This window comes from Cryptomeria japonica, chromosome 6 (genome assembly GCF_030272615.1).
Source record: "Cryptomeria japonica chromosome 6, Sugi_1.0, whole genome shotgun sequence".
In the NCBI taxonomy this organism is placed as follows: domain Eukaryota; kingdom Viridiplantae; phylum Streptophyta; class Pinopsida; order Cupressales; family Cupressaceae; genus Cryptomeria; species Cryptomeria japonica.
Window position 1 is genome coordinate 318239392 of NC_081410.1, and position 25394 is coordinate 318264785.

At 38.0% G+C, this 25394-nt stretch overlaps 1 protein-coding gene across 1 annotated transcript in view; it reads right to left on the reverse strand.

The window, feature by feature from the left end:
• Nucleotides 1-25394, reverse strand: part of LOC131043995 (syntaxin-132) — a 116025-nt gene that overhangs the window by 51918 nt on the left and 38713 nt on the right. The window contains exon 4 of the mRNA XM_057977263.2: nt 15-63. Within this exon, the coding sequence (XP_057833246.1) occupies nt 15-63 (49 nt within the window). The remainder of the gene's footprint in view (nt 1-14; nt 64-25394) is intronic.

Sequence of the window (25394 nt, forward strand, 5' to 3'; positions counted from 1 at the left end):
TATTATGATTCAACCTTTCATGGCAGATGCCTTTGTAACAGATTTTGACTCTTCATGTGCCTCCTGAAACATTGGGAAACATACCACTTGATTAAGAATAGACTTCATTACAGAAAGCAAGAACTAATATTGCAATATAATTTCAACTAGAACAACAAACAAGGAAACAGCAGAAAGTAAATGATTATTTGATTGACTAATTTAAACAGGGTGTCTTTAGTTGCTGCTCCAAAAGTAAGTAGATAGCAGACAATTTGCATAGAACCATATGAATCATCAGAGAAAGCTGCAAAAGGCATACAAAGAGGTAAATTTTAGACAGCATATCCAACTACATGATAAATCATAATATCATGAATTTTCCACCATACAATGAGCTAGGATATTGAACGCACTCATTTAATTGTTTATGCAGCTCAAGCAGGCACTTTCTCATCATGTAGCTGGCTTTTATTTTCTTCCTTAATTTTCAGCTCTGGTTTTCAAAGTATTCTGTTGATAATTAACTACAATTTACCTTAACCAGACTAAAGCATATTTACATACAATGCTAAATCAAAGAGATTTTAGTCTCTGAATATTATATTCCGGTTGATTTCCCAAATAGGGTGACAGGCTAGAAGTCTGATACACAATTATTTAGATTGTGGAAACAACTAAGGGTTTACAAATCCGTGCTAACTTATTTCAATACACAATTTTCATTATCAAATATGCTACATAATGATGCTCAGCTCATCCATTTTAATACACTCAACCTCATTAATATCCTTATATGTTTGTACTTTGTAGGCATTTTGTTGCTAATTGACTATAAATCACCTTACCCAGACTAACCCACATGGACATAACAATGCTATCTCCAAGATATTTTAGTCTCTGAATATTATATTTAGGTTGATTTCCCAAATAGGTTGAAAGGCTACAAGTCTGATATACCATCATTTAAATTGAGGAAACCACTATGGGTTTACAAATCCATGCTAACTTATTTCAATATTTAATTTTCAATGCCAAGATATGATGCATGACGATGCCCAGTTCATCCATTTTAATATACACAACTTCATTAAGAACCTTATCTATTTATACCAAGACCTGAGCACGATGAGACATATTTGCAGTGCCACGTTCTCCTCAGATTTCCTTGGATAAAAATATGACCATTATTTCCTTAGGAAGATAAATAAAACAATAACACTGAAAAAATTGTCAAAGGCTAACAGGATATACAACTCATTAATTATGTTCTCCACTAGAATGGATGCTTTGCCAAGTACCTTGGAGATGGAATAAAGGATGAAAATGCTAGCTGGTAAAGATAAAGTTCAAACACAAAAGAAAAATAAGTTATGTGATCTGATCAATAACTCTAGCCTGAACATAAGTTTTCCACGCCACTGGGAAATTTCAAATTAGGTTTGCACATAAGCAGATGCAAAAATATGGAGGGTAAAGTGTTCAGAAGCATGACCATCTAATCAACACAAATGAGTTGATACGTTGTGTGTATCAATAGTACAATGACTAGAACAAGAGAAGACTTCAACACCAAGCTAGTGAGTGCAAAATTGATGAATACAACCACCAAAAGTCATACGGCATTCTTATATGAGGAAAATGGTGAGAGGAAGTTACCCAAAAGGACAGTGAATCACCCATCCAACAAAAAATTCAAATGAATGGGTACAAGACCAAGCACATTTCTGGAGCAATTAAATAGAGCCAAAACAAGATGAATCTTCACAACAAAAATGAAGACCTGCCTAATTAATATTATTGTTAAACACCCTTATATTGAAGGCACCTCCAACAAAATTTCCAGAATCCTATAGAAAAAAGGCCTTAGATGTACCTTCAAACGACATAACGTAGTTAATGTCTATAAGATTGAATGTTAATGTGGAAGGCCTTATATTTGAGAAGCAGGTTGCTCCATCAGCACAAGAATTGAGGATCATATTGGCATCAAACATGAATAAATTGGCATATCCTTTCTTGTCAAACATTCATGCAACACTAAACACCACATACACTTAGAGGCCAGTCAAGTCCTAGCTGAAGAATAAAAATTATTTCAGAGAAAATTGAAAGACAAGATAGAAATCAGCAAACACCCACGCAGCCTCAACTGGGCCAATGGTTGGAGTTTGAGCTTCTCATGGCAACATATGTTAACCTATCTCAAAAATAATCACAACCCCTCTTGACTTTCTCTCATCATTCACCCATCCTATTGCGTGCTAGTTTATACCTTCCCTTCTCAAATTTTTCCCAAATTTTCACCCCTTTTATCCTTTTTGTTGTCACATCCCCCTTTTTAGCTTTCATATTTTCATCTCCCCTTCACTAACTTCCACGTTTTACCACCCTCTTCTTTGGCCTCCCCTTTTTCTTCCTCTCCTTGCTTCTTCCATCTTACCTACTTAACCACTCTTGGATTTTAATTATTTTTTGGTCTGCTTTATTTTCCATCCTCTTCTTCATCCACTCTCTTATTTTTAATGTTCACAAATATTTCTTATATGTTTGAACTTCAAATCAGTAACATTTAATCTTTGCATTTATTTTCTTCCTTCTCTAGAATCAATATATCATCAGTTTGGCTTATTCAACCACTTTAGCAACAACCAATATGTTCATTATCATAATGCTAACTATTATTATTAATAGTATTAAAACTGTTATCGTTAGTATAATTACCATGGTTGCCAAGAACACAGACAGCCTACCCATCCTTGTACCCACAATTTCTGTTGATCACATATACAAATAAAATAGCCATGTCCTTATTCATTTACTCATGACCCCTACCCCTATCTCTCCTAATAACTATATTATTACTAACAATAATTATGATTAATACGATTATTGTCAATGTCATTATTGTTAACCATAGTAGCAAAAATCTTTCTCGACAATAACTTAGCAAACCAAATGATAATTTTCTTTTTTCAAAAAGGATTTAGTAGGGAAAAAATCAGGCAAATTTAAAAATAAAAAATAAAAAAAAATGCTATTTTTTTATTTAAAGGCAATGTAAGTACTAAGTGTTGTTTGTAACTAGGAAAGAGGGTTCGGATTGCCTAAAGGCAACATCTGAACCCCTATCGGACTAGGGCCTTCCCTTAAGGTAACGTGTAGGAATAGACCTAAAAGGGTAACGTGCCCCTAAACAGGACCAGCCCTATATTAATCACGCCACACTAAATTAACTTGGCGCCAAAATACATATGTTCAATCAAGGCCGACTTGGGGTTATATGGGTTATATGCTCATATAAATAAAGATCAATTGTCAAACTCAAATCAATCATTCATTCTCATGCAATCAGCGAAATTCTTCTGCAACTAAGTGTGCGAAATTTAGAAGAGAATTGAGCGAATTTATTCAAGGAGATCAAAGGCATTTTGGTGTTCCTAATTTCTGTTAGAGAGCAGACTTGATGCAGACTTGGTGTAATTAGAAGGGCGGATCTGATATGATAAAAAGGAGCAGATCTGAAGAGTCCAGCTAAGTATTGTATTGGTACAATTAAGATTGAATACATAATCTGACCTGTGGGTCTTTAGTGTGGGGTTTTTCCTCCTTGGAGGTTTTCCCAGGGTATTTGTGTTGGTCTCTTGTGCACTTGCTTTCATTCTTTCATTTACTTGTTTATAGTTTACTTAATGTTAGCAAACAATTAAATACTGAAAATCTGATTACTGATCTGGGTCACAAAATTTAACATGGTATCAGAGCTAAGGTGTTACTAACTTCAGATTTCAGTAAATCATTTGTTGCATCTAGTTGTTGTTTGTTTTCAGATTAAAATGTTAGGTTTGAGGGCTGAAGATAGACTTGATGGAGCCCTTGATTTTGCTGCTTGGAAAGTCCGTATTCTATTGATCCTTGAAGAGAATGAATTGCTTAAATTCGTAGAAGAAGAAAGGCTATCCCCTCCTGAAGATGCTGAAGAACTGAAACAGTTCAAGAAAGACTCCCCAAGGCTAGGAAGATCATAATTGAATCTGTCAAGAATCACCTTGTCACTGTCATATCAAAATTTGCTTCTGCCAGGGAAATGATCAAACACTTGGAAGGGATATATGAAGTCAACAACCTCAGCAGGGCTCTTGCTCTAAGGCAGCAGCTACTTCACATCAAAATGAAAGAAGAAGACTCAATCATGGCCTACTTCATGAAGATCAATGAACTAAAGGACAAGCTAAGTACTCTTGATTGCCAAATTTCAGATAAAGATCTTGTCATGATTGCATTAAATGGCCTACCTGATGAATGGGAACCATTCATTCGTAGCATTGGTGGAAGAGTTGATCGTTCCAATTTTGAGCGTCTTCAATCTGATTGCATTGAAGAGGAATCTCGAATTGAGGTAAGAGGAAAACTCAAGAACTCTCACAAAGGTGATAATCATGTTCTCATAGCTAAGTCTAGGAAAGATGGGCATTGGAAGAAAGAAAAGAGAAGCAAAGATTTTAGATCCTCCTCCTATGATCCAAGGAAGAAGTCAAGAGATTCCTCCCACATTCGTTGTTTCAGATGTGATAAGTATGGTCACTATGTCAGAGATTGTCAGAATGATCCTAAGGAAAGGGAAGTCAATTTAAATGAAGTTGTTGAATAAAATGAGGACTATCTTCTTATCTCTGCTCTATCAAGCAACGTTCCTACGGACAGTTATACTTGGATAATTGACAGTGGTGCCTCCAGACACATCTCAGGTTTTCGTGAGCATCTTTCAGATCTGATAGAAAAGGATACCAACCTTCATGTGGTAATCGGTGATGATGCTCAATACTCGGTAAAAGGTTCTGGTACTACCTCTTTAAAACTAGATTCTAGTATTTCCTTACAACTTTGTGATATCCTTTTTGTACCTGGTATTAAAAGAAATCTTATTTCCATTTCTGCTTTAGAAGATAAGGGTTTGCAAATAGCATTTTCTGAAGGGAAAGTACTTGCTTGGTCTAAGAAATCTAATTTCAAAATTGTTCGTGTTATTGGAAATAGATGTGATAGTTTATATAAGCTTGCAGCTAATCCAATTCAAGCTCTCATTCATGAGGCCTCTGAATCATGCGAGCTATGGCATAGAAGACTTGGACATCTACACTTTCAAGCTCTTCCCACTCTCAGTAAAATGGTTAAAGGTATGCCTAAACTTAGTTTATCTCATGATGATGCTTGTAAAGGTTGTGCAATGGGTAAGAATGTGAAGAACCCTTTTCATAAAAGTGATAGTAGGGCTAAAGAAAAGTTAGAACTTATTCATTCAGATTTATGTGGTCCCATGTCTGTAGCATCTCCTAGCGGCTTCCTTTATTATGTTATCTTCATAGATGATTTCTCTAGGAAAACATGGATTTACTTTCTTAAATCTAAAGAGTCTGAAGAAGTCCTAAACAGATTTAAAGAATTCAAAGCCTTGGTTGAAAACACTACTGGAAATCGAATTAAATGTTTAAGGTCTGACAATGGAGGTGAGTACACCTCAAGTAGTTTTTATGATTTCTGTATTAAGACGGGAATTAAGAGGGAGTTCTGTGTTCCCTACAATCCTCAGCAAAATGGAGTTGCTGAAAGAAAGAACAGGACCATTGTTGAAGCTGCAAGAGCCATGATTCATGATCAAGACCTGCAACCTTTCCTATGGGCGGAGGCATCCAAAACAGCAGTTTACATTCAGAATAGAAGTCCTCATCGTGCTGTAAAGAATGTAACCTCTAAAGAAGCCTTTACAGGAATCAAACCTGACATCAGCCACCTAAGGATATTCGGGAGCCCTGTGTCTGTTCATGTGCCTAAAGAAAAACGAACCAAGTTGGATCCCTCTGGAAAGAAAGGCATCTTAGTGGGATACAGTGAATCTTCCAAAGCCTTCAGGATCTACATTTCAGGTCAAAGGTATGTTGAGGTAAGTAGAGATGTAACTTTTGAAGAAGATATTGCTTTCAAAAGATCTAAAGGTTCATTATCTAATAATGATGATATGGTGATTGAAAATCAAGATTGAAATGTTGATGCTAACCCTGAGATACAGAAGGAGTCCATTGACCTCCCGGATCAGGAAGTTCAGGATGATACAGCAGAACCCATGGACTCTATAGATATACCTAAGGATATTGTGGTCAGCAAGAAGAGGCCACTTTGGGTTAGAAACACTATTCAAGATGCTGAAGGATTTGCTGCTCCCAGAGGAACCTTTAAAGATAGCAAGAGACCTCAAAATCACGCCAACTACATTTCTGTAATGTGTAACATCATTGAGTCTGAACCTCACGATGTCGAAGAAGCTATGTCTCATCATGCTTGGAAATTAGCCATGGATGAAGAGTATGGGTCTATCATCAAGAATGATGTTTGGGACATTGTACCAAGACCCAAAGGTAAGTCTGTTGTTTCTTCTAAATGGTTGTTTAAAATTAAGCATAATGCTGATGGTAGTATTGAAAAATATAAAGCTAGCTTTGTAGCTCGTGGTTTTTCTCAAAAGGAAGGAATAGATTATGAGGAAACATTTGCTCATGTTGCTAGATATACTTCTATTAGATCTATAATAGCTATTGCTGCAGCCAAAGGTTGGGAGATGCATCAAATGGACGTTAAGACAGCCTTCCTCAATGGTGTCATTGAGGAAGAAGTCTATATTGAGCAACCAGAAGGTTGTGTAATCCATAAAAGAGATTCTCATGTTTAAGAAAGCCTTATATGGGCTCAAACAGGCTCCTCGTGCTTGGTATGAAAGAATTGATAAGTACTTACTAAGCTTAGGATTTTGTAAGAATGATGTTGATGCTAACATTTACTTGAAGATATATAATGATGATATGCTTATTCTGGTTTTGTATGTGGATGATTTATTTCTCACTGGTGAAAATAAATTAATCATAAGATGTAAGAAAGAATTAGCCTCAGAATTTGAAATGAAGGATTTAGGCCTAATGCATTACTTCCTAGGGTTAGAAGTATGGCAAAAACCCTATGAAATTTTTCTAAGTCAAGGAAAGTACACTATTGATATTCTGAAAAGATTTAGAATGATGGACTGTAAACCCATGTCTACTCCTATGGAATCTAACTTAAAGAAGTTAAGTGTTTCTGCAACTAACTTTGATTTTGCAGATCCATCTGAGAACAGGCAGTTGATTGGATCCTTGATGTATCTAGTTAATACTAGACTAGATATCTGTTATGCTGTGAATGCCCTCAGTCAATTCATGAGCTTGCCTAAACTTGTTCACCTGGTTGTTGCCAAGCACATTCTAAGATACCTGCGTGGCACTATTGGTTATGGGCTAAAGTATTCATTTAATACCTCAATCTTCTTGGAAGGCTATTCAGATTCAGATTGGGCAGGAAGTGTCAAGGACAGGAAAAGTACTTCGGGTATCTACTTCAACTTGGGCTCTGCAGTAATCTCTTGGGCATGTAGAAAGCAATCTTCAGTAGCATTGAGCACTGCAGAAGCTGAGTACATTGCAGCATCTGTTGCATCTAGAGAAGCAGTGTGGCTTCGCAAACTTCTTGTTGGATTATTTGGTCAACCTAGTGGTCCTACCACTATTCATTGTGATAATCAAAGTTGCATAAAGATATCGGTAAATCCTGTGTTCCATGACCGGTCCAAACATGTGGAAACACATTATCACTTCATTCGGGATATGGTGCAAAGAGGCACCATTTAGCTGAAGTATATTAGCACAGATGAACAAGTTGCAGATATTCTTACTAAACCCTTATCCAGAGTGAAGTTTGAATACTTCAAAGACAGACTTGGTATTGTGGAAAATGAAACCCTGGTTGAGAGGGAGTTTCAATCTTAGTGATTCTATCTGCAGTGTTTTGATCATTCTTTGCTTGTGTGCAAGAATGAAAGGATCCACTCTATGCTTGTGTGCTAGATGGAAAATTGTAATTATGTAAAGACCTATTTGTGTATTACACTTTCTATGCTTGTGTGCTAGAACCATCCTATGCTCGTGTGCTAGGTAGAAGATGTAATTCTATCCTTGCGTGCTAGATCCATTTTATGCTTGTGTGCTAGATGGAACTCTAAAGGTTCAAATTATGTATTCTCTTCTTCCCTAGTTAAGAGGGAGTGTTGTTTGTAACTAGGAAAGAGGGTTCGGATGTTGCCCCTATCGGACTGGGGCCTTCCCTTAAGGTAACGTGTAGGACTGGACCTAAAAGGGTAACGTGCCCTTAAACAGGACCAGCCCTATATTAATCACACCACACTAAATTAACTTGGCGCCAAAATACATATGTTCAATCAAGGCCGACTTGGGGTTATATGGGTTATATGCTCATATAAATAAAGATCAATTGCCAAACTCAAATCAATCATTCATTCTCATGCAATCAGCGAAATTCTTCTGCAACTAAGTGTGCGAAATTTAGAAGAGAATTGGGCGAATTTATTCAAGGAGATCAAAGGCATTTGGTGTTCCTAATTTCTGTTAGAGAGCAGACTTGATGCAGACTTGGTGTAATTAGAAGGGCAAATCTGATATGATAAAAAGGAGCAGATTTGAAGAGTCCAGCTAAGTATTGTATTGGTACAATTAAGATTGAATACATAATCTGACCTGTGGGTCTTTAGTGTTGGGTTTTTCCTCCTCAGAGTTGGAGGTTTTCCCAGGGTATTTGTGTTGGTCTCTTGTGCACTTGCTTTCATTCTTTCATTTACTTGTTTATAGTTTACTTAATGTTAGCAAACAATTAAATACTGAAAATCTAATTACTGATCTGGGTCACAAAATTTAACACTAAGTACTAATTGAATAGCGAAAAAGAGAATGAAGGGAAATGAGAATTTTACATCACAAAGTTTATATTATATTTTTTCATTAACTTTCAGACGGCTGATTACATTAAACAATGCATTGCAATATAATATGATAGTTCATTACTATATAGTAACATGTTGCAAGTACATAGTTCAACTTTTAAGTACAAATTAGTAATTACAAAAAATGAGTGTCCCAATGAATCTTGCTGCTGTAAAGGACAACAACACCAGAATCCCGCAGGTTCCAATGATGAAGATCTTGGGATATTTCTTGAGGTATCCATCCAAAATTAAAAACTCAGGTTATAAAATATAATTGTAAAAGGAGTAGGGGTTCTGATTATATTATTTTTTAGTCATGAGGAATTCTTGTAATTGAAACCTGAATAATGTGTGTGCTTAGAAAACTGTTGAATCCTGTCAAAAAGGCTATCTATCAAAGAAAACTCCCATCCAAAGAGCCCTAGTTCTCATTGACAACTTGAAAATGCTCTAAAATCGCATTGTGAATGCTTTGTTTTAGCTTCAAATCTTAATGCAAATGCTTTAGTTCACCTCAAAACCTCCTATTTACCTCAAAAACCCATCAAATTGACAGAATGAGAAAAAGACAAACATTTAAACATCAAACAATAAAAAAAAAATCCTTAAATTGCGACAAAAAAAACCAGAAAATCATGAATAAACCACCACAATCACTAGTAATCACAAATTTCTTCACAAGTGATCAGCAAAAATTAGAAAAAGACTCTCCTCACAATTTATTCAAAATTGGGTAATACTGACCAAAAAAATCATGCCCTAGGACAAGCAGAAATTTAGCACAAATAATCTCAATTTTTTGAGGATTTTTGCAACTATTTTGTTAATAATAATTATAATGTTGCCAGAGAGGTTAAGCTGAATTGGTGGAAGCATTGGGTTCTCAATGTGGAGGTCCAAGTTCAAATCCATAGTGACATCGAAGGCAGAATTCCAAGTGATGGCTCTTGGACTTCCATTTTGAACTTCTGTCTTCTTAGTTGAATAAGGTTGTATATGTTGATTAAGTGGACGCACGGGTTGAGTTGATCCTTAGTAATTTAGTTCAGGGATGAGGCCCCCTATTTGTGGCCTCACTAACCCGAGCCGGGTAAAAATTCCCCAAGTACCAATCAACAAAAAAATAATTATAATTTTTTTCATTGCGACTTCTCCTCTATTCATTGTTTTAGGTTTATTTTTTATTAATTTAATTTCTTGTCCAACCTTATTTTCATTATTATCTTTAAGTTTCTAATTTCCTTTTGCCCTCACCAAGAAATTAGTAACCCTAGCTTACAATCCACTCATCTTTTCCTCATCCTACTGATAGATCACACTTAACATTGATGCAAAAATACTCACACGTTTATTTCTAGCAAAGTAGCAAAACTCACAAAAAAACACAAAAAATTGTACTCTTGCCACACAGTTTTTTCCACAGTTTATTCACATTGAAATTTGCAATTTTCTTTTACACTCACCTTGCCAATTTTTTGTTGCATTTCCTCCAATCTTTTGCAGTTCTTAACCAATTTAATTGCCAAAAATTGCAACTATCAATATATCGCTGATTTTGTCTTGTTTTTTGGATGGATGTCAATATTTTCCCTATATAAGCAAAACCAACTATTTTAGGCAGTTATTGTAGTCAGAGTTTCCCTAAGAATGGCACAACAAAATGTTCCTTACTTGCAATGATATCAACCTCCTCTATGTGAAATAAAATCTGTTTAATGATCATGGTTATGACTTTGATTTGTGCCAAAGCATTGGAAAGATAGACAATATGATGGCATGTACAAATGGTTGACCTTGGACGAAAGACAAAATATTTACACAGTATTGGAGGCAAAATTGAATATTAAAACAACTATAATTCTTTTTGTTTACACTATTAACTTTAGGAAGTTGGTGATCAAATATTTCTTAAGTATATGTCCATTATAGGCTGAACAAAAATGATTTGCGTATTATCTAATTTATTTTTATTTGCATGCAACTTGTATGATGCCTACCTCAAGCTTAGTAGAGAGTGAACAAAGTGGTCAGGATATCAAGTTTTCACAAATGATAAATGTTTGTAAATTTCTATTGACTTTTACAAGGAGATTGTAAAAATAGAGAAATAAATTAATGATATCATATTTTCCTACTTCAACTATGCACAACTTCATCATTTAGACTAGTTGAATTCCCCTACTTCATTGTTAGTTATCTGAATACTGAAGATTTGGTTAGAAATAATGAGGATTTGTTGCCAGAGAAAGCAGTGATAAAATTATGAAAAGTGGCATGTGCCACAAAGCTCTATGAACTTATCAGCCTTCATTTGGTGCTACCCCTAGACCATGCAAGGGTCACTACCCCAAGAGCACACGAGGAGACTCTACCCCTCAACCCCCTCAAGAGTTGCTACAAAACCACAACCAACATACAATCCAAGACTTCTCTAATTGTCTTGTCATTTGTTAAGAAGTTGCTTTTCTTCGCAATAGGCAATAATCCTGCTCTAGTTAATCTTGCAACCCTTTGATAAGAAGCCATGCTAAATAATCCAAGAAAATAAAAATCACCTAGAATTAATATGTTTTTTAAGTGGCAAGAAGGATATAAGAAACCAAAGTTGAAGGCATAAGAATCGCATGTTAGAAAAACCATTAATCTCTTTACCCACTCTCCACTTAGTGATGATTTCTATCATTGATTACCTGTGGTTAAGTGGAAGAAGGGTAGCCATTTTGACATTTCTTTTCTCCTTTTACTACCTTTTCTCTATCTCCTACCTTTTGCCAAGGGCATGCACTCCCAATTAATTAATAAAAAGATTGCTGGTTGTAATTCTCAGTTTTGTTTTCTCTTCATATCTCTATGAAGATTAAAAAGCATTCAATTTTTTAAAAAAGGTCGTTTTTTTCTTTTTTTCTGTGTTTTTTGAAAATCTGATTTTTTAACTGATTAAATCCAAATTTTTAAAAATTGTTATCTTTTAGGTTTATCAATTATTCCGAAGAATGATTTTTAATGCTATGAATTCAAGAAGCACACCAACTTGGTAAAAGGAGTCAACACACTTTGGTAGATCCTAACTTTAGCAAGCCAAAGTTCATAGTTAAATTCCTATTGTCTATACTTCAAGGAGAATGATTTTATATGGTAGGAAGAATGTTGTGAATGTTGCAAGAATTAAAGGATTAATGGGTGGAAGTGATGATGTAGCCACAACACTGAAGAGTGAAGGACTAGCAACAGTAAAGGAGACCATGGATACGCAAAAGGGGTCAGTCCAAAGAAATTGACACAATAAACAACATTGGGACAAGGTTGGCAGTGCGAGAAACCAGCACAAAACTAGCAGACCTGGCCAAGTTTAGCTCAGCCTCCAATGAAATGATCTAACTAGCCTTCAAAACCATGGTGGGAGAACATAGGTTCAACCTTGAGAGCATTACTTGGACCAGGAACTTGTAAAGGTGGAAGAGAAGGCCCGTGTCAAGGGGAGGCACATTCAAGTTCGGCTCTATACTTATTTTAATGAAATGATGGGGGAGGAAGTCAAGGTTCCACACCTGAAAGAGTTTGTAATAAAGAAAGGGGAAGAGAACCCATTGAACATATATGGGTGGGTATATTCTCACAACGGGAATGACCCAAGGGTACAAACAATGAAGGATGCACGCTAGACTTTGGTAGCCAATAAGTTCAAGCTTGAGCAAACATTACACCCAAGAATTGGGCTTGCCTACAAAGGGTATCTCAAGTCAATGGTGATGGTGAACTTCACTTGTACTCATACAAAGCTATAAAGACAATTCAAGTTGGACTATCTCCATTAACCTCCCTTGTGTTGCAAATGCAAGGAATATTGAAGAATGTTTAGACTACTCACGCTTGAGTGGACATTACCCCCAAGAATTGGGCTTGCCTACAAAGGGCATCTCAAATAAATGGTGATGGTGAACTTTACCTGTGCTCATACAAAGCTAAAAAAAGACAATTCAACTTGGATTATCTCCATGAACTCCCTTCTATTGCAAATGCGAGGTATATTGAAGAAAGTTTAAGTAGATTCCAATTGCCTCACCCACAAAGGTTAAAGTGGCAAAACTCCAATTTTAGAATCATTAAGAGTTGGATCAAATAACTAGGCAAAAGGATGATTTCTTTGGATGCAAAGGTAATTGTTGAGAATACAAAGATCGAGAATGCACATTAAAACTCAATCAATGGCATGGTACATGAGATAACCTATAAGACAAGGCTAAAACAAGTACCCGGCTCATTGCAGCCTCAAATGCCACCTATAAAGCAAGAGAAAAGAATCCTGCCAAAGCTGGTCATGAAAACAATGTGCAATCTAGAAAGCAAAGGAATAAGGATTAACAAAAAGAAGGCTAAATAAGTAACTCCAACCAAAAAGGGAAAGCATAAGGTTATCAAGTATTCAAAACAAGAATATGTCTAGAGGACCAATGCAAGAATACAAAGCAATGACTACAAAAGGATCAAGAACAAGCTAGAGAAACACTTCAAAGTTCACGCCCAACAAACTCAACAACCTACAACTAAAGAAAGGATTTCAACACTTCGATACCAACATTCCCTAATCCACCGGAGAAAAGAGTGGAAGAACACAAGTTGAGCAAAGAAGACACTATGAAGTGACAACCAACACAAGGCATTCTAGAAGGGCTAAGCACTAAAGCTACCTGTTGTGCGTTGCACACACTCCCTGTTGCCGACAGGGTCTATTAGAATATTTAATTATATTTTAGTCACCTATATTTAGTTCCTTGTTTAATGGTCATTTAGCTTTTTAGTTAATTAGCTTTTAAGCTTTATTTAGCATTTAGCTTTTTCTTTTTAGTTAATTAGCTTTTAAGCTTAATTTAACTTTTAGCTCTTTAATCTTTTACTTTAACGTTATGTTCTAATTATAGAACATCGTCTTGTAACCTCTATATATACGTGTGTATATCGTTCAATGTAATCATCCAATTATTGAATCATTCATTCAATTTATTTTTCATAGTATCAAAGTGGGTCAATGGGATTCTTTAAAGTTTGGCGAATTTTTTAATAAAAATTCATGGCCTTCTTTCTGGAATATTTTCTAGATTGTTTTAATTGTTTTTTATAAAAAAACGATTTTGCTTTTTTGAAAGCTTTTTGAGGGTTTCTAGTTCGTGGGCGAATTTCTTTGTGCTGGGCAGCAGTTCATGTTTTTTTTTTGCGTTCTGGAGATTTTCGGGCCTGCAACCTGGAGTTTTTTTTGCAGATTGAAAATTTTCCTAATTTTCCTAGGGTTTCTGCAATTTTCGACTAGGGTTTTGACCCTCCTATTCAAGTCGAAATTTATTTTTGGTTGCAGATTCTTAGTGGGTTTTTCGAGAGCTCAACTGGGTCGTCGTCAGATTTTTCTGGGTGCATCGTTTTCCTTGCCTCGATTTTTGAGCCGTCAGATTTGCATTTTGTTTTCAGATTCTTGGTGGGTTTTTCGAGAGCTTTTTTGGGTTGGTCTCAGATTTTTTGGGTGCCTCGTTTTCCGTGCCTCAAATTTTGAGACAGCAAACTTGCCTTGGAATTTAAAAACAGTTCACAATTTCTGCTATTTTTGTGGATGTTGGGATTTTTGCTGTTTTTTTTGGGCACCGTTTATGCTGTTTTAAGTGTGCAGAAATTTTTTTAATTTCTGGGTTTCTTCCAAACCTCAAAATTAGTGCCTTAGAATTCGTGCCAGAATTCTCCTCCAGGGTTTCAGATTTTTTTGTGCAGCTACTTCTATTCTGATTTTTGAATCAGGTTCTTCTGTCTCATGCTTTCACTAGGTTGACCTCATTCAACCTCCATTTTTGCGATGGCATCTTTGACTAACATCATGTTGGAAAACAGACAAAAGTTCAACAAATGTCACAACACCTAGAAACAGTGCATGTTCACGATATCTGAATATCGTTGCCTTGATCAGATTGATTTAGGCCAGACCTCGTCTTACAGGTCCCAAGGTTTTCACGATTTTTTCTTGAAAAATTGTTTGTCAGTTTTCTGATTTTTTCCACAAAAAATCATGGGAGGGTTTTCATGATTTTTTCCTCAAAAATTGTTCGCAAGGTTTATAATTTTCCCTTTAAAATTATCTCATCTGTAATCCGCGATATTCTCGTAAGATTTTAGTTATCTGGGTTTTACCGTTTTTTTCCACAAAAACAATGATTTGTAACCTCAGATTTCTTAGTTTTTCGATTTTCTCCTCAAAATCGTAAATTCTCTTTTCAAGGGTTCCCATTTCAGGGTTTGACGATTTTTTCCTCAAAAATCGTGCTTTGTTGTAGTCAGTTTGGGTCGCACCTGCCAGGGCAAACATCTGCAACTGTGGTATCTTGCAGTCAATTTTGGAGTTGGTACTCTTTTGCAAAAGGGTTTGCTGATTTTTTCTTCAAAATCATTGTTTCAGGCTTCAATAATTCGTGTGCCAGATCTCTAATTCGCGTGTGAAGGCTACATTAGCTTGGATGGCTTTTGGTATTCTTGGTCATTAACACTTTTCAGATCCAGGGAGGGTCTCCACCACAGCAGAGTGTTCTTTTTATTTGTGATCAAAAGACCTACAGTGTCTTCTGTAGGGTAGTTAGTAGATAGAATGACCATTAAGGGAGGGTATTAGAATATTTAATTATATTTTAGTCACCTATATTTAGTTCCTTGTTTAATGGTCATTTAGCTTTTTAGTTAATTAGCTTTTAAGCTTTATTTAGCATTTAGCTTTTTCTTTTTAGTTAATTAGCTTTTAAGCTTAATTTAGCTTTTAGCTCTTTAATCTTTTACTTTAACGTTATGTTCTAATTATAGAACATTGTCTTGTAACCTCTATATATATGTGTGTATATCGTTCAATGTAATCATCCGATTATTGAATCATTCATTCAATTTATTTTTCAGGGTCCCCCTCAAAATTTCCAGCCTTCGTCCTGCTGAGTTTCGAATTTGAAATTTTTATCCGCCATTTTGAGATCCAACAAGTAGTAGTGAAGCAATGAGCTTTATAGCCATTAGGAGAAAGGGTGCGTTTGAGTTTTAAGTCACGTGGCCCGAGGGTCATGTTGCAGAGAGTCTCGCAATCTGAACGATCAAAATTAATCCAAGAGAGACTAGTTTGAGCATAAGCCTGAGGATCGGCTAAATAGGCAAGGGTGTCAATTGTCCTGGGGTTTACAAAATTGCTTTAAAGGCTAAATTTTGTTTCAAGATCAAGCTTTTCAAAAGGGTCTTCTAGCCCGAAATTGCAAGCAAAAAGGGCATTCTACTTTCTAAAAATTTCAAACTCCCTGTTTAGGCCGAAAATCGCCTGATAAGGAGAAACGTCTAAGTTTGAAAAGCTTGCAAAAGTCACCTTTGGGCCGAAAATCACCTGATAGGGCGAAAACGTCTAAGTTTAAAACTTTTCAAAAGGGCCTCATGGGCCGAAAACGCTAAGTTAAGTAAAAGCGTTAAACGTGGAAACTTTTCAAAAGGCCCATTTACGCCAAATTTCGCAAGAAGTGCGTTAAAAACGTAAAAGTGTAAAAACTTTTCAGAATGTCTTTTGGCCCGAAAATCGACAAAGCGACTGGGAATGCCAATGTAAAAAGCGTTAAACTCAACCTTTGAAAAATCGCCTTGTAGCCCGAAATTGCCAGAGTGGTAAAATCGCAAAAGTAAGTGAAAACGTTTTGAACTCGAAAATGCCGAAAATGCCGAAAGTAAAAAGCGTTAAATGTGGAAACTTTTCAGAAGGCCTTTCTAACCCGAAAACAAGTCATAAAGGGTGTTTGACGTTAAAACCAGGTTTGCAAAAGATTGTTTGAGCCCGAAATTGGGCAAGCAGAGAATCACGCAAAGTATGAGAAAGGCGTTTTGGCATATGCATCTTGTTCTTCTAGCCCGATAATGCCAAAACGAGAGGGCGTTAAACTTCATTAACTTTTCAAAAGCAGGTTTCCCCCCGAAATTGGGTAGGAAAGGGAAAATCGCGTGACCATAGGGCATAGCGTCACTTTTAAAGGTGTGCATTTTATGGTCTCGCCCAATAAAAGGCCCTCCCAATCCAATATCGCCAAGGCATAAGGAAGAACGGCTTTTTTCTGGTAAATCGTGGAGTTGGCATTTTGTTATTTTACCTCGGAAGTGCAAGGCATAGGACATGGCATCACTTTTAAGTATGCGTTTTAGTAGTTCTACCCGAAAATCGGTAGACACATAAAAGTTGCAAAGGCAGAAAGGCATTATAACTCTTCGAACTTTGCAAAAGGCCCTCCCTGTTCGAATTTGCGCGGTAGGGTTTTATCTTTGCATTTTCATTTCGCCTCTCCAACCTAAAAACGCGATTTTGGGGAAGATAGAAAGGCGGCATTTACCTCAGCAAGTTTGCAAAATCCTTGTAGTCCCATATCGCGCAAGAGGGAAAAGCAGAAAGGCACAACACATTGCAAAACCACTCAAGTCTCAGAAGTTCGCTCATCAATTAGGCAATTCACCAGGTCTGATTCAATTCTCTCCTTCAAATCATTATTTATGCAAAATTGGTCATCTATTTGAAAGCATTAAACATAGAGCAAAGGCAAAGCAAAAAAATTCAGACAGGGAAATTTTGAACATTTGGAAAAATTGAACTGCAGCCAAGTGGCAAATTTTAAACGAAAAACTTAATTTCCTGTTTCAGATAGCATTTTGCTTCTAGTTAAGCAAGCTCTTTTACTTCAAATTTCGGTTTTCCCATTGATCCTTATGTGCTAACATTATCCTCTATTTCGACTAACCTGTTCACTTCCTTCATCTCATCTCGTAATCCGCATCCGGTTGTGCAGGATAAATGCCTAAATCGGCGATAGAATCCTCAAAAACCCCTGGTGCAACCGGAACATCTCGAGTCTCTAAATCTGGCATTCCCCACAAAAGCGAGAAGATGAAGTACCAGTACCAAAGAGGAGGAGTGAGGGAGTCAAAAGTCCAGAGCATATGGGAGAACATAGGTGATACTGATTTGGGCCACATAGACATTCAGGTTTCAAAAACAAGGTATATTCTCCTAATGCCTATGGCAAGCCTAGGCGGATGATGGAAAGTGGTATTGCTCAGGCAGCAGGTTTCCCTCCATCCGTGCAAAATTATGAGCTAGTAGTTGAGGTTGCCCGACATTATCAGCCAAAGACCAGATTAGTGGTTCTAGAAAATATGGTGCTAGCTGATTTCACACCTGAGGCTATTGGGGAAGCATTTGACATCCCATTTCCTGATAATCCCATTGCTACAACTATAGATGAGGCACAAGTTGCTTACGACATGAACCCTACTAAATGCAAGACATTGATAAACGAAGAATGGTATAAGGAGAGAAGGCCTCCGAGTTAGGATCAGTAAAAAAACCCTCAGAAGTGACTTCCATAACGAGCATGGTGATATGGTCACCTTACTCAGCCAGGTTATGGGACTCCCTCAGTCTAACTTTTTTGAAGAGTGGATGTTCTACTTTACGGAGCAGGTCTTTGCCGAGAAATCCAAGTTCGACTGGGCTCAGATCATCAGTGATAATATCCATACACAGCTGGTCGAACTTGAGGAAAAGAAGTATTTCACCATGACCTCCTACCTGATTTACATGTTTGCCCGACACCAGCCGCTGACAGGATTACTCAAGAAGGGTGAAATCGGGAACGGCCCAAATCAAGTCAAGGTGTATGAATGCTACCCTCAATTGCACTACTATGACATTGCTCAAAGAGAAAAAAACAACGTTGCTTATGCAATTGGTCAATATGAGCGTGTCAATGACGCCTTTACAATGCGCCTAGTCAGGTTGATGCAGGGGGGATTGCACATAAGGCTCTCAGAGCAGGCTCCCATTTTGGTACAAAAGTACGGCGCATGGTTTATTCAATTCCCTAGGTTCACCTATATCAAGATAGCCGGCTTTGAGGGAGCTCCATTTCGACTTCCACGCTATCCCACAGACAAAATGGTCCTTATGGAAGTCGCAAGGCAAGCACATCCAGCGGGCAGCTTACTCAGAGATAAGAAACAATCCAGATTCACCTTCCCTATGATCTTGGGTGCCCTCGATGTGCATTTCAAGAATTCGGTACAAGCTGATGAATCACTCACTGAATTAGCATCTTATGGCCTACAGGAACATTTCCCAAGGAAGTGTTTCGATCATGACAATTTGGCAAAAAGAGCCTATGGGAGGCGCTACAAAGCGAAGGCATCAATTGAGGATTATTGGAGCAACTATTCCGATGACTATGAGGTCCGACGGCGTGAGTATTCAAGGCTAAGTGTGCAGCAAATGCGGTTTTATGAGTACCGTCGGGTCCCAGATCAAATGACAGATTATGGCAATTGCTTGCAAGTCCAAGAGTTTGAGGCAGTAAAATATCTCTTGTCGGGCATTAATTGGTCTCAGGACCCGATTACTGATTTTGAGGCAGTTATGGCAGCTCCGGGAAGATATACTGATCACTGGTTATCCCAACAGATTGAGAAACTAACTCATGAAGGAATTCAATTTACATACCATATGATGGGCAGTCTCGATTCCCAGTCTTCGGAGGATGAGGGAACCTGTTGTGACGTTTTCACACATCGCCCCATTGCAAATGGGGACCCTTGCTTTTTTGCTTTTTAGGGTTTGTTTTTTGGTCTTTTAGGGTTTTGTTAGTTAGCCTTTGCATTTTGAGTGTTGTCGGGGAGATCAATAGGATAGCAGGTCCTGCTGGAGTGAAGTCCTGATCCTGAAATTTGGCTAAGTCCGAAAGCCCTGATCTTGAAATTTGGCTAAGTCTGGAATGTCCTGATCCTGAAATTTGACTAAGTCTGGAAACTGAAAAACCTCAAAAAACTAGATTTTGCAATATAACTCCTGGAGGTCTGAAACCACTCTCAAACATCCTGAAAGTATATATGGAATATAACTTAAAGTATAAGAAAGAAGAAACATAGAAGGAAATGTCATTTCCTTCTATGTTTCTTCTTTCTTATACTTAAATGTTATATTCCATAAAAATTATCCTGATAGAGAGTTCAAAAAGTCAAATTTCGCTCCTCTCCTTCATTGAGGATCCAGAGCGAATTTCGCTCCTGTCCCTCCCCCAGGGACCAAGGCAAAGCGCTCCTGTCCCTCACCAAGGGTCCAGGGTGAAAGGGCTTATTTGAGTCATTCCTGACCTTGTTTGGTCAAATTGAAACATCAAAGACACAATGAAGGACGAAATGAGCATGATAGAGCATCCAGACTTGACAATGAAATGATGAAGTTTTTTGCCTAGAAGGTCAAATTCGCTCCTGTCCCTCACTGAAGGACCAGAGCGCTTTTCTTTATATGCACAATTTTAGACATTTTTTGGACATTAACTTTTATTCATAGCATGAAGTAAGGTGAAATCTTCCCTAGCAAAGGAAATTTGAGATGAGAATTGTAGTGATTTGGCCTTGAGGACAAAAATCGCTCCTGTCCCTCACTGAAGGACCGGAGCTTGAATTCCGAATTTGCATTATCCTCGCAAGATTTAAGTGATTTCGCGATTTGAAGAGGACAAGGGAAGTATGTTTTATTCGTTGAATATAACTTGAGTGGCCTACAAAGGAGAAAATCGACCCAAGTTGCAATAGGCGCTCCTGTCCCTCTCCAAGGGACCAGAGCGATTTTCTCACGAGGCAAATTTTGGGCAAAGGTAAAGCAAGTTACGTGATTGAAATGAATGAAAGAGGGCAAGATTCATCCATTGAAGATAATTTGGAAGACTAGCAAAGGACGAATTGGCTTAAAAATGAAAAAGTGCTCCCGTCCCTCACTGAAGGACCGTCCCACTTTTTCAAAAGTGCTCCCGTCCCTCACTGAAGGACCGTCCCACTTTTTTTGAAAACAACAAATTTCCCTCCGAGATTATGCTAAGGCAAAGTTGAGCAAGATTGGAAAGGTCTTCTAAATCATGATGAACAAAGGTTTGACTCCAAAAACTTGATGATCCTAGGCCAAATGCAAAAGGCGCTCATGTCCCTCACCAAGGGACCAGGGCGAAAATGCCTTAAGGCAAGCTCCTTCCAAAGATCACATGAATTGAACTTAAAGTTCCAGATAAAATGCCATTTTGAACGTCAAGGATGAGGTTTTGAACGAAAAAAAATGAAGGATGGAGGACAAGAATGCAGGAGCGCTCCTGTCCCTCTCCAAGGGACCAGAGCGAAGTTATCAAAATTCATTATTTTTTGCCTTATTTGAGCAAATCGCACTAGATGCCAAGTTCGCCAAAAAACTTCAAAATATTTTTAAAAAATTCTAATTAAATTGGCATTTAATGAAAATCGCATAGCATTTAATAATTAATTTTGAGCCTTGGAAAATCGTTTTTTTTAATTAATTGAGGCATTTCGAAATTAATTATTAAATTAAAATTCAAAATGGGAGCGCTTAAGGTATCATTTTAATGTTTTGGGGCAAGTCGGCCTTCTCCTTTTATTAATTTTGTTTATTTTTGGTTCTATTTTACCAAGTCGGCCTATGGATAATGAAATGGTGAGCGCCTATATAAGAGAGGTGTGTTGAGCGATTTTAATCCATCATTCACTCATCATTTCAAATGCGATTTGGAAGGGCAAAGAAGAAGTGCGAAATCTAGCTGGAGTGGAGCAAATTTCTACTAAGTGTGGAGACTAAGGAGGGCGAAATTCATCTTGAAGGCTATTGGAGAGGCGTATTTCTTGCTAGTTTGGAGGATAATTTCCAGATTTTTGAAGACGTTTGGAGGATAATTTCCAGATTTTTGAAGAGGAAGGTGGAGTTCTTTTCCAAGCTAAAGGAGGTGCATTTTATCCAAGGGAGAGCTTTGATCTACACTTTGCCTAGCAAAATTCATCTATTTTTACATCATTTTTTAGAATTAATTCCCAAGTGGAGGTATGGCGTAATCACCTTGGCACCATTTTTGAAGATTTAAATTTTGCTTTGAAAATCCTAAATTAGGAAATGATGACTCAAGATTTATCATGAGGTTTCCTAAATTAAAATCTTGAATCTTCCTTTTAAAGTTTAATTTTTAGATTTCAAGATATATTACTAATTTTGAAATGTTGTGTAGGTATCAAGATGGCGACTCCAAGCTCGAAAGATCTACAAGTCGGAAGACTCTCCTCAAGGAAAATCAAGCCAGATCAAGGACGATCAAGCAAGGACAAGGACGACCTTCTTCGATCCAGCCTAGCATCGACGAGGGCGACCTCCTCCAACCTAGCATCAACAAGGACGACCTTTTTGGACTAACGTCATCAAGGGCGACTTTTCCAATCCAGCATTCCAAGGCGAGGTACAACAACCATCCTGCAAATCAAGGACACAAGGAGTTAGAGCAAGGGTTCGTTGAAGAAGCAGATAGTTCCAGATGAATTAATTAAAGCTAGCTTCTCAACAACATCAAGTTGAATATCTACCAAGTTACAAGTGTCAAACGAGGTGGCATCCTAGTCATCACTTCTCCAGTCAGTGTGGTCCACCTCAGCATTTCCAGATTCAATGTACCTCAGTCATGGAAGGTGGCACAAGCTCCGATGTACCTACCCCAGCTATCCATTGGTGGAATTTTCTAGAGAGGACATGTGTCCAAGCAATACAATTTTATCATTGGTCAAGCATTAAATGTTATGTAATGGTTGTAACAAACCCTAATTAGGGTTTTCATTGTTGAATCTTGGCCATTGATCTCGAATTGATCTAAGCCATCGAATTGTATTGAGGGCACTATATAAGCCCTGGCATTTCATTTTGTAAAGGCAATAGTTAGAATAGTTAGGAACAATTGGAAGCAATTAGAGTAGAGTAGAGAGAGAAGGCAAAGATTGTTGCCAAGATGTTGTTGTAAAAGACTTGTAACTTCATTGAAGAAATGGTGAAATTTATGGGTCGATTCGACAATTTGCATGGTCTTTATACTTCTCATATTTGATTTCATGTTAGTAGATGAGTGGAAGAAATGTGCTTGATTGATGGTGGAATTCGTATATCCATACTACTAGCAGTTTGTTGATTGCAGACTTGCCTTGTGTAGTCAACTGGAATCATTCAGCTTAAGCTTAACTTCAATTGTCGCTTCTTCATTGATATGCATCAACCTGATGGTGTCTATGCCTGCAGTGATGATTTGAACATCATAAAGCTTTCCTTCGAAGATCGCACTAACCTTGTGGAGATGTTCCTGTGATGTCAAAACAAGACTTAGTTAGGATTTCATCAAAGATCATTCATTGTTCTTACATTCTTAGTGTTAGGATTAGATCCTTTCCTCGCCCTCATCTTTTTTCCTTTTTTTCAAGTCAAAGCTAGTAAGAGCCTGTGTTCCAGCAATATTCAAAGCAGATCAGACGTTCAATCATCAAATGTAAGTCCCCTTGTGATTCCAGCAAATCACATCATACCACAAAGAGCTTATCCACACGTAGAGACCCTACATACAAGAACCTTGGAGTCGTCCTGATTGATCCTTTTCCGCGATATCTTCAGCAATCAGAGGCTTTATTCAAGAGAGGATAAGGTACCTTTAGGTATTTTATTCTGTGTTTGATAGTGTACAAAATACACGTCAACAGAACCTCAAGTGCACCAAAAGAAGAGGTTGAGAAACCCGGAAAGAAGAGGAAGACAGCCAGAGCTAATAGAGGGACTCGGACATCAAAAAGAACTAGAAGGGAAAATATCCCGATTAGAAGGCTGGAAGTCAGTTCATCTTCCAAAGACCCCAGTTCCGAGGATGACGTAGTCGAGCTTGACTATATACCTGCTCCACCCTCCCAGAGTGATGTGAATGCAATCGAGGCTAAGAATCCTCCAGCACAAGGTGAGCCGGATGCAGAAGTCAGGATCGTTGGTTCTGATGAACCTGGAAATCAAGTTGAGGAGGGAGAAATTCCACCTAATCAAGAGGCTGGTAGGCGTGAGCTCACCCAGGGGAGTCGGCATGAATTACAATTGAATAGTGTCAGCAAGGATGACACCACCGTTGAGGGAGAATGAAAGGGGGGTGAGACCTAGGAGCCCAACAAAACTGAAGAACAACCATCACAAGGGGATACCCGACAGTTGTTTAGTGAGGTAGGGGAGAACTCAGCTATGAGTAAAGGACTGGATACTGCATATGTTCCTTCTATGATAGATCAATTGCAGATAGGTAGTGAGCCAGCTGAAACCTCTAAGGAGCAAAGTGGGAATTTGGCCATAACATCCGGACATACCATCCCTCAAGACTGGCTAATTGCTCATGCACAGCGGAAAGCAACCATCAAGCCGCCTATCAACTTGGAGGATATCTTCTCTCACATTGGAGAGATAAAGTCCAAAGGTAAGAAAAAACCCAAGACCTACTCCCAGATCACCAAGGATGAGCAGAGGAACCGTACCATTCACATTGCTACCCCACCTGTCGATAAGCCAGCAGATCAAATTGCATTGGCCGATTATAGCATTGCAACCATCCCGATAGGGCGAGCCACCAAAGAGCAAGAAGGGGAAGAGTTCAAAGATTCTGTGCAGAATATGCTCAGACAACTCGACGAAATGACTGCAGAGAGAAATATGTACCGAGTTCATGCTGAGCAGGCTGAGGGATATATTGATCACCTGCTAAAACCATTGCAACATGCCCCTGAATCCCATGTTCCCCCATTGGCATTGGCACAAAGGACTACAACAGAGTTTGAAGGAGTACGTGATACCGCCAAAGTTATCAAGGAATGGATTCGAGACATTAAGGAAAAGGGAGAGCGGATCATTGAAGATGTAAAGGAAATGGCCCACCACCGAGAGACCATTCTTGTCAAATTGTTCGAGGTAAAGGAGTGTTTTAGGGTCCATGAGGTGGTTGACACAATTCTTCCCCTCATGAGGGCTCTTTTCTGGACCCACACACAGATTCCCACATTGTCCGCTATCCTGGATCCTTATGACATCAGCGTTTTTAAAGAATGGTATTGGACTGCCAACATGAAGAATGACACAAAAAACACCATTAATAAAGAGCAGGAGGAATGCGAGGAAATTTTGAAAAACATAAGGGATCTTGGTGGAAAGATCCTCCAATCAATGGTTCCAGGCTGGAAAAATAGTTTGTCGGATGATCAAGTGCAACCAGATTGGGAGGATAGATTGAGAATTGATAAGGTCGCATACTCCATGGAAGATCTAGAGTTTGTCAGTGGGTTGCATTCGGACATATTAAGTTTTGAGGCTCATCGGTCTGACTGGAAGGATGGGTTAAAGCATGTAGATCGCCACTTGGAGGGTATGCAATATAAAATACGCCATCCTCCCATGCCCCAAAGCATGGTCTTGTTACAGCTATGCATCAAATTTCAAGAATATGTTCAGGCAGAGCGTATAGCAGGTCGGGACATCTGGAAGGAGTATTTCAACAGCGAGGATGAATTTTTGGAAAAAGGGTCTACAGCAGAAAAGGAGAAAGTGCTTTCATAAAGTACAAGTTTCTTTTAAAAATCTTAAAAAGCACTTTTTAGGTATAAAGTTCATTTCTAACTGCCAAAACAGTTGTAGATCTTGAGG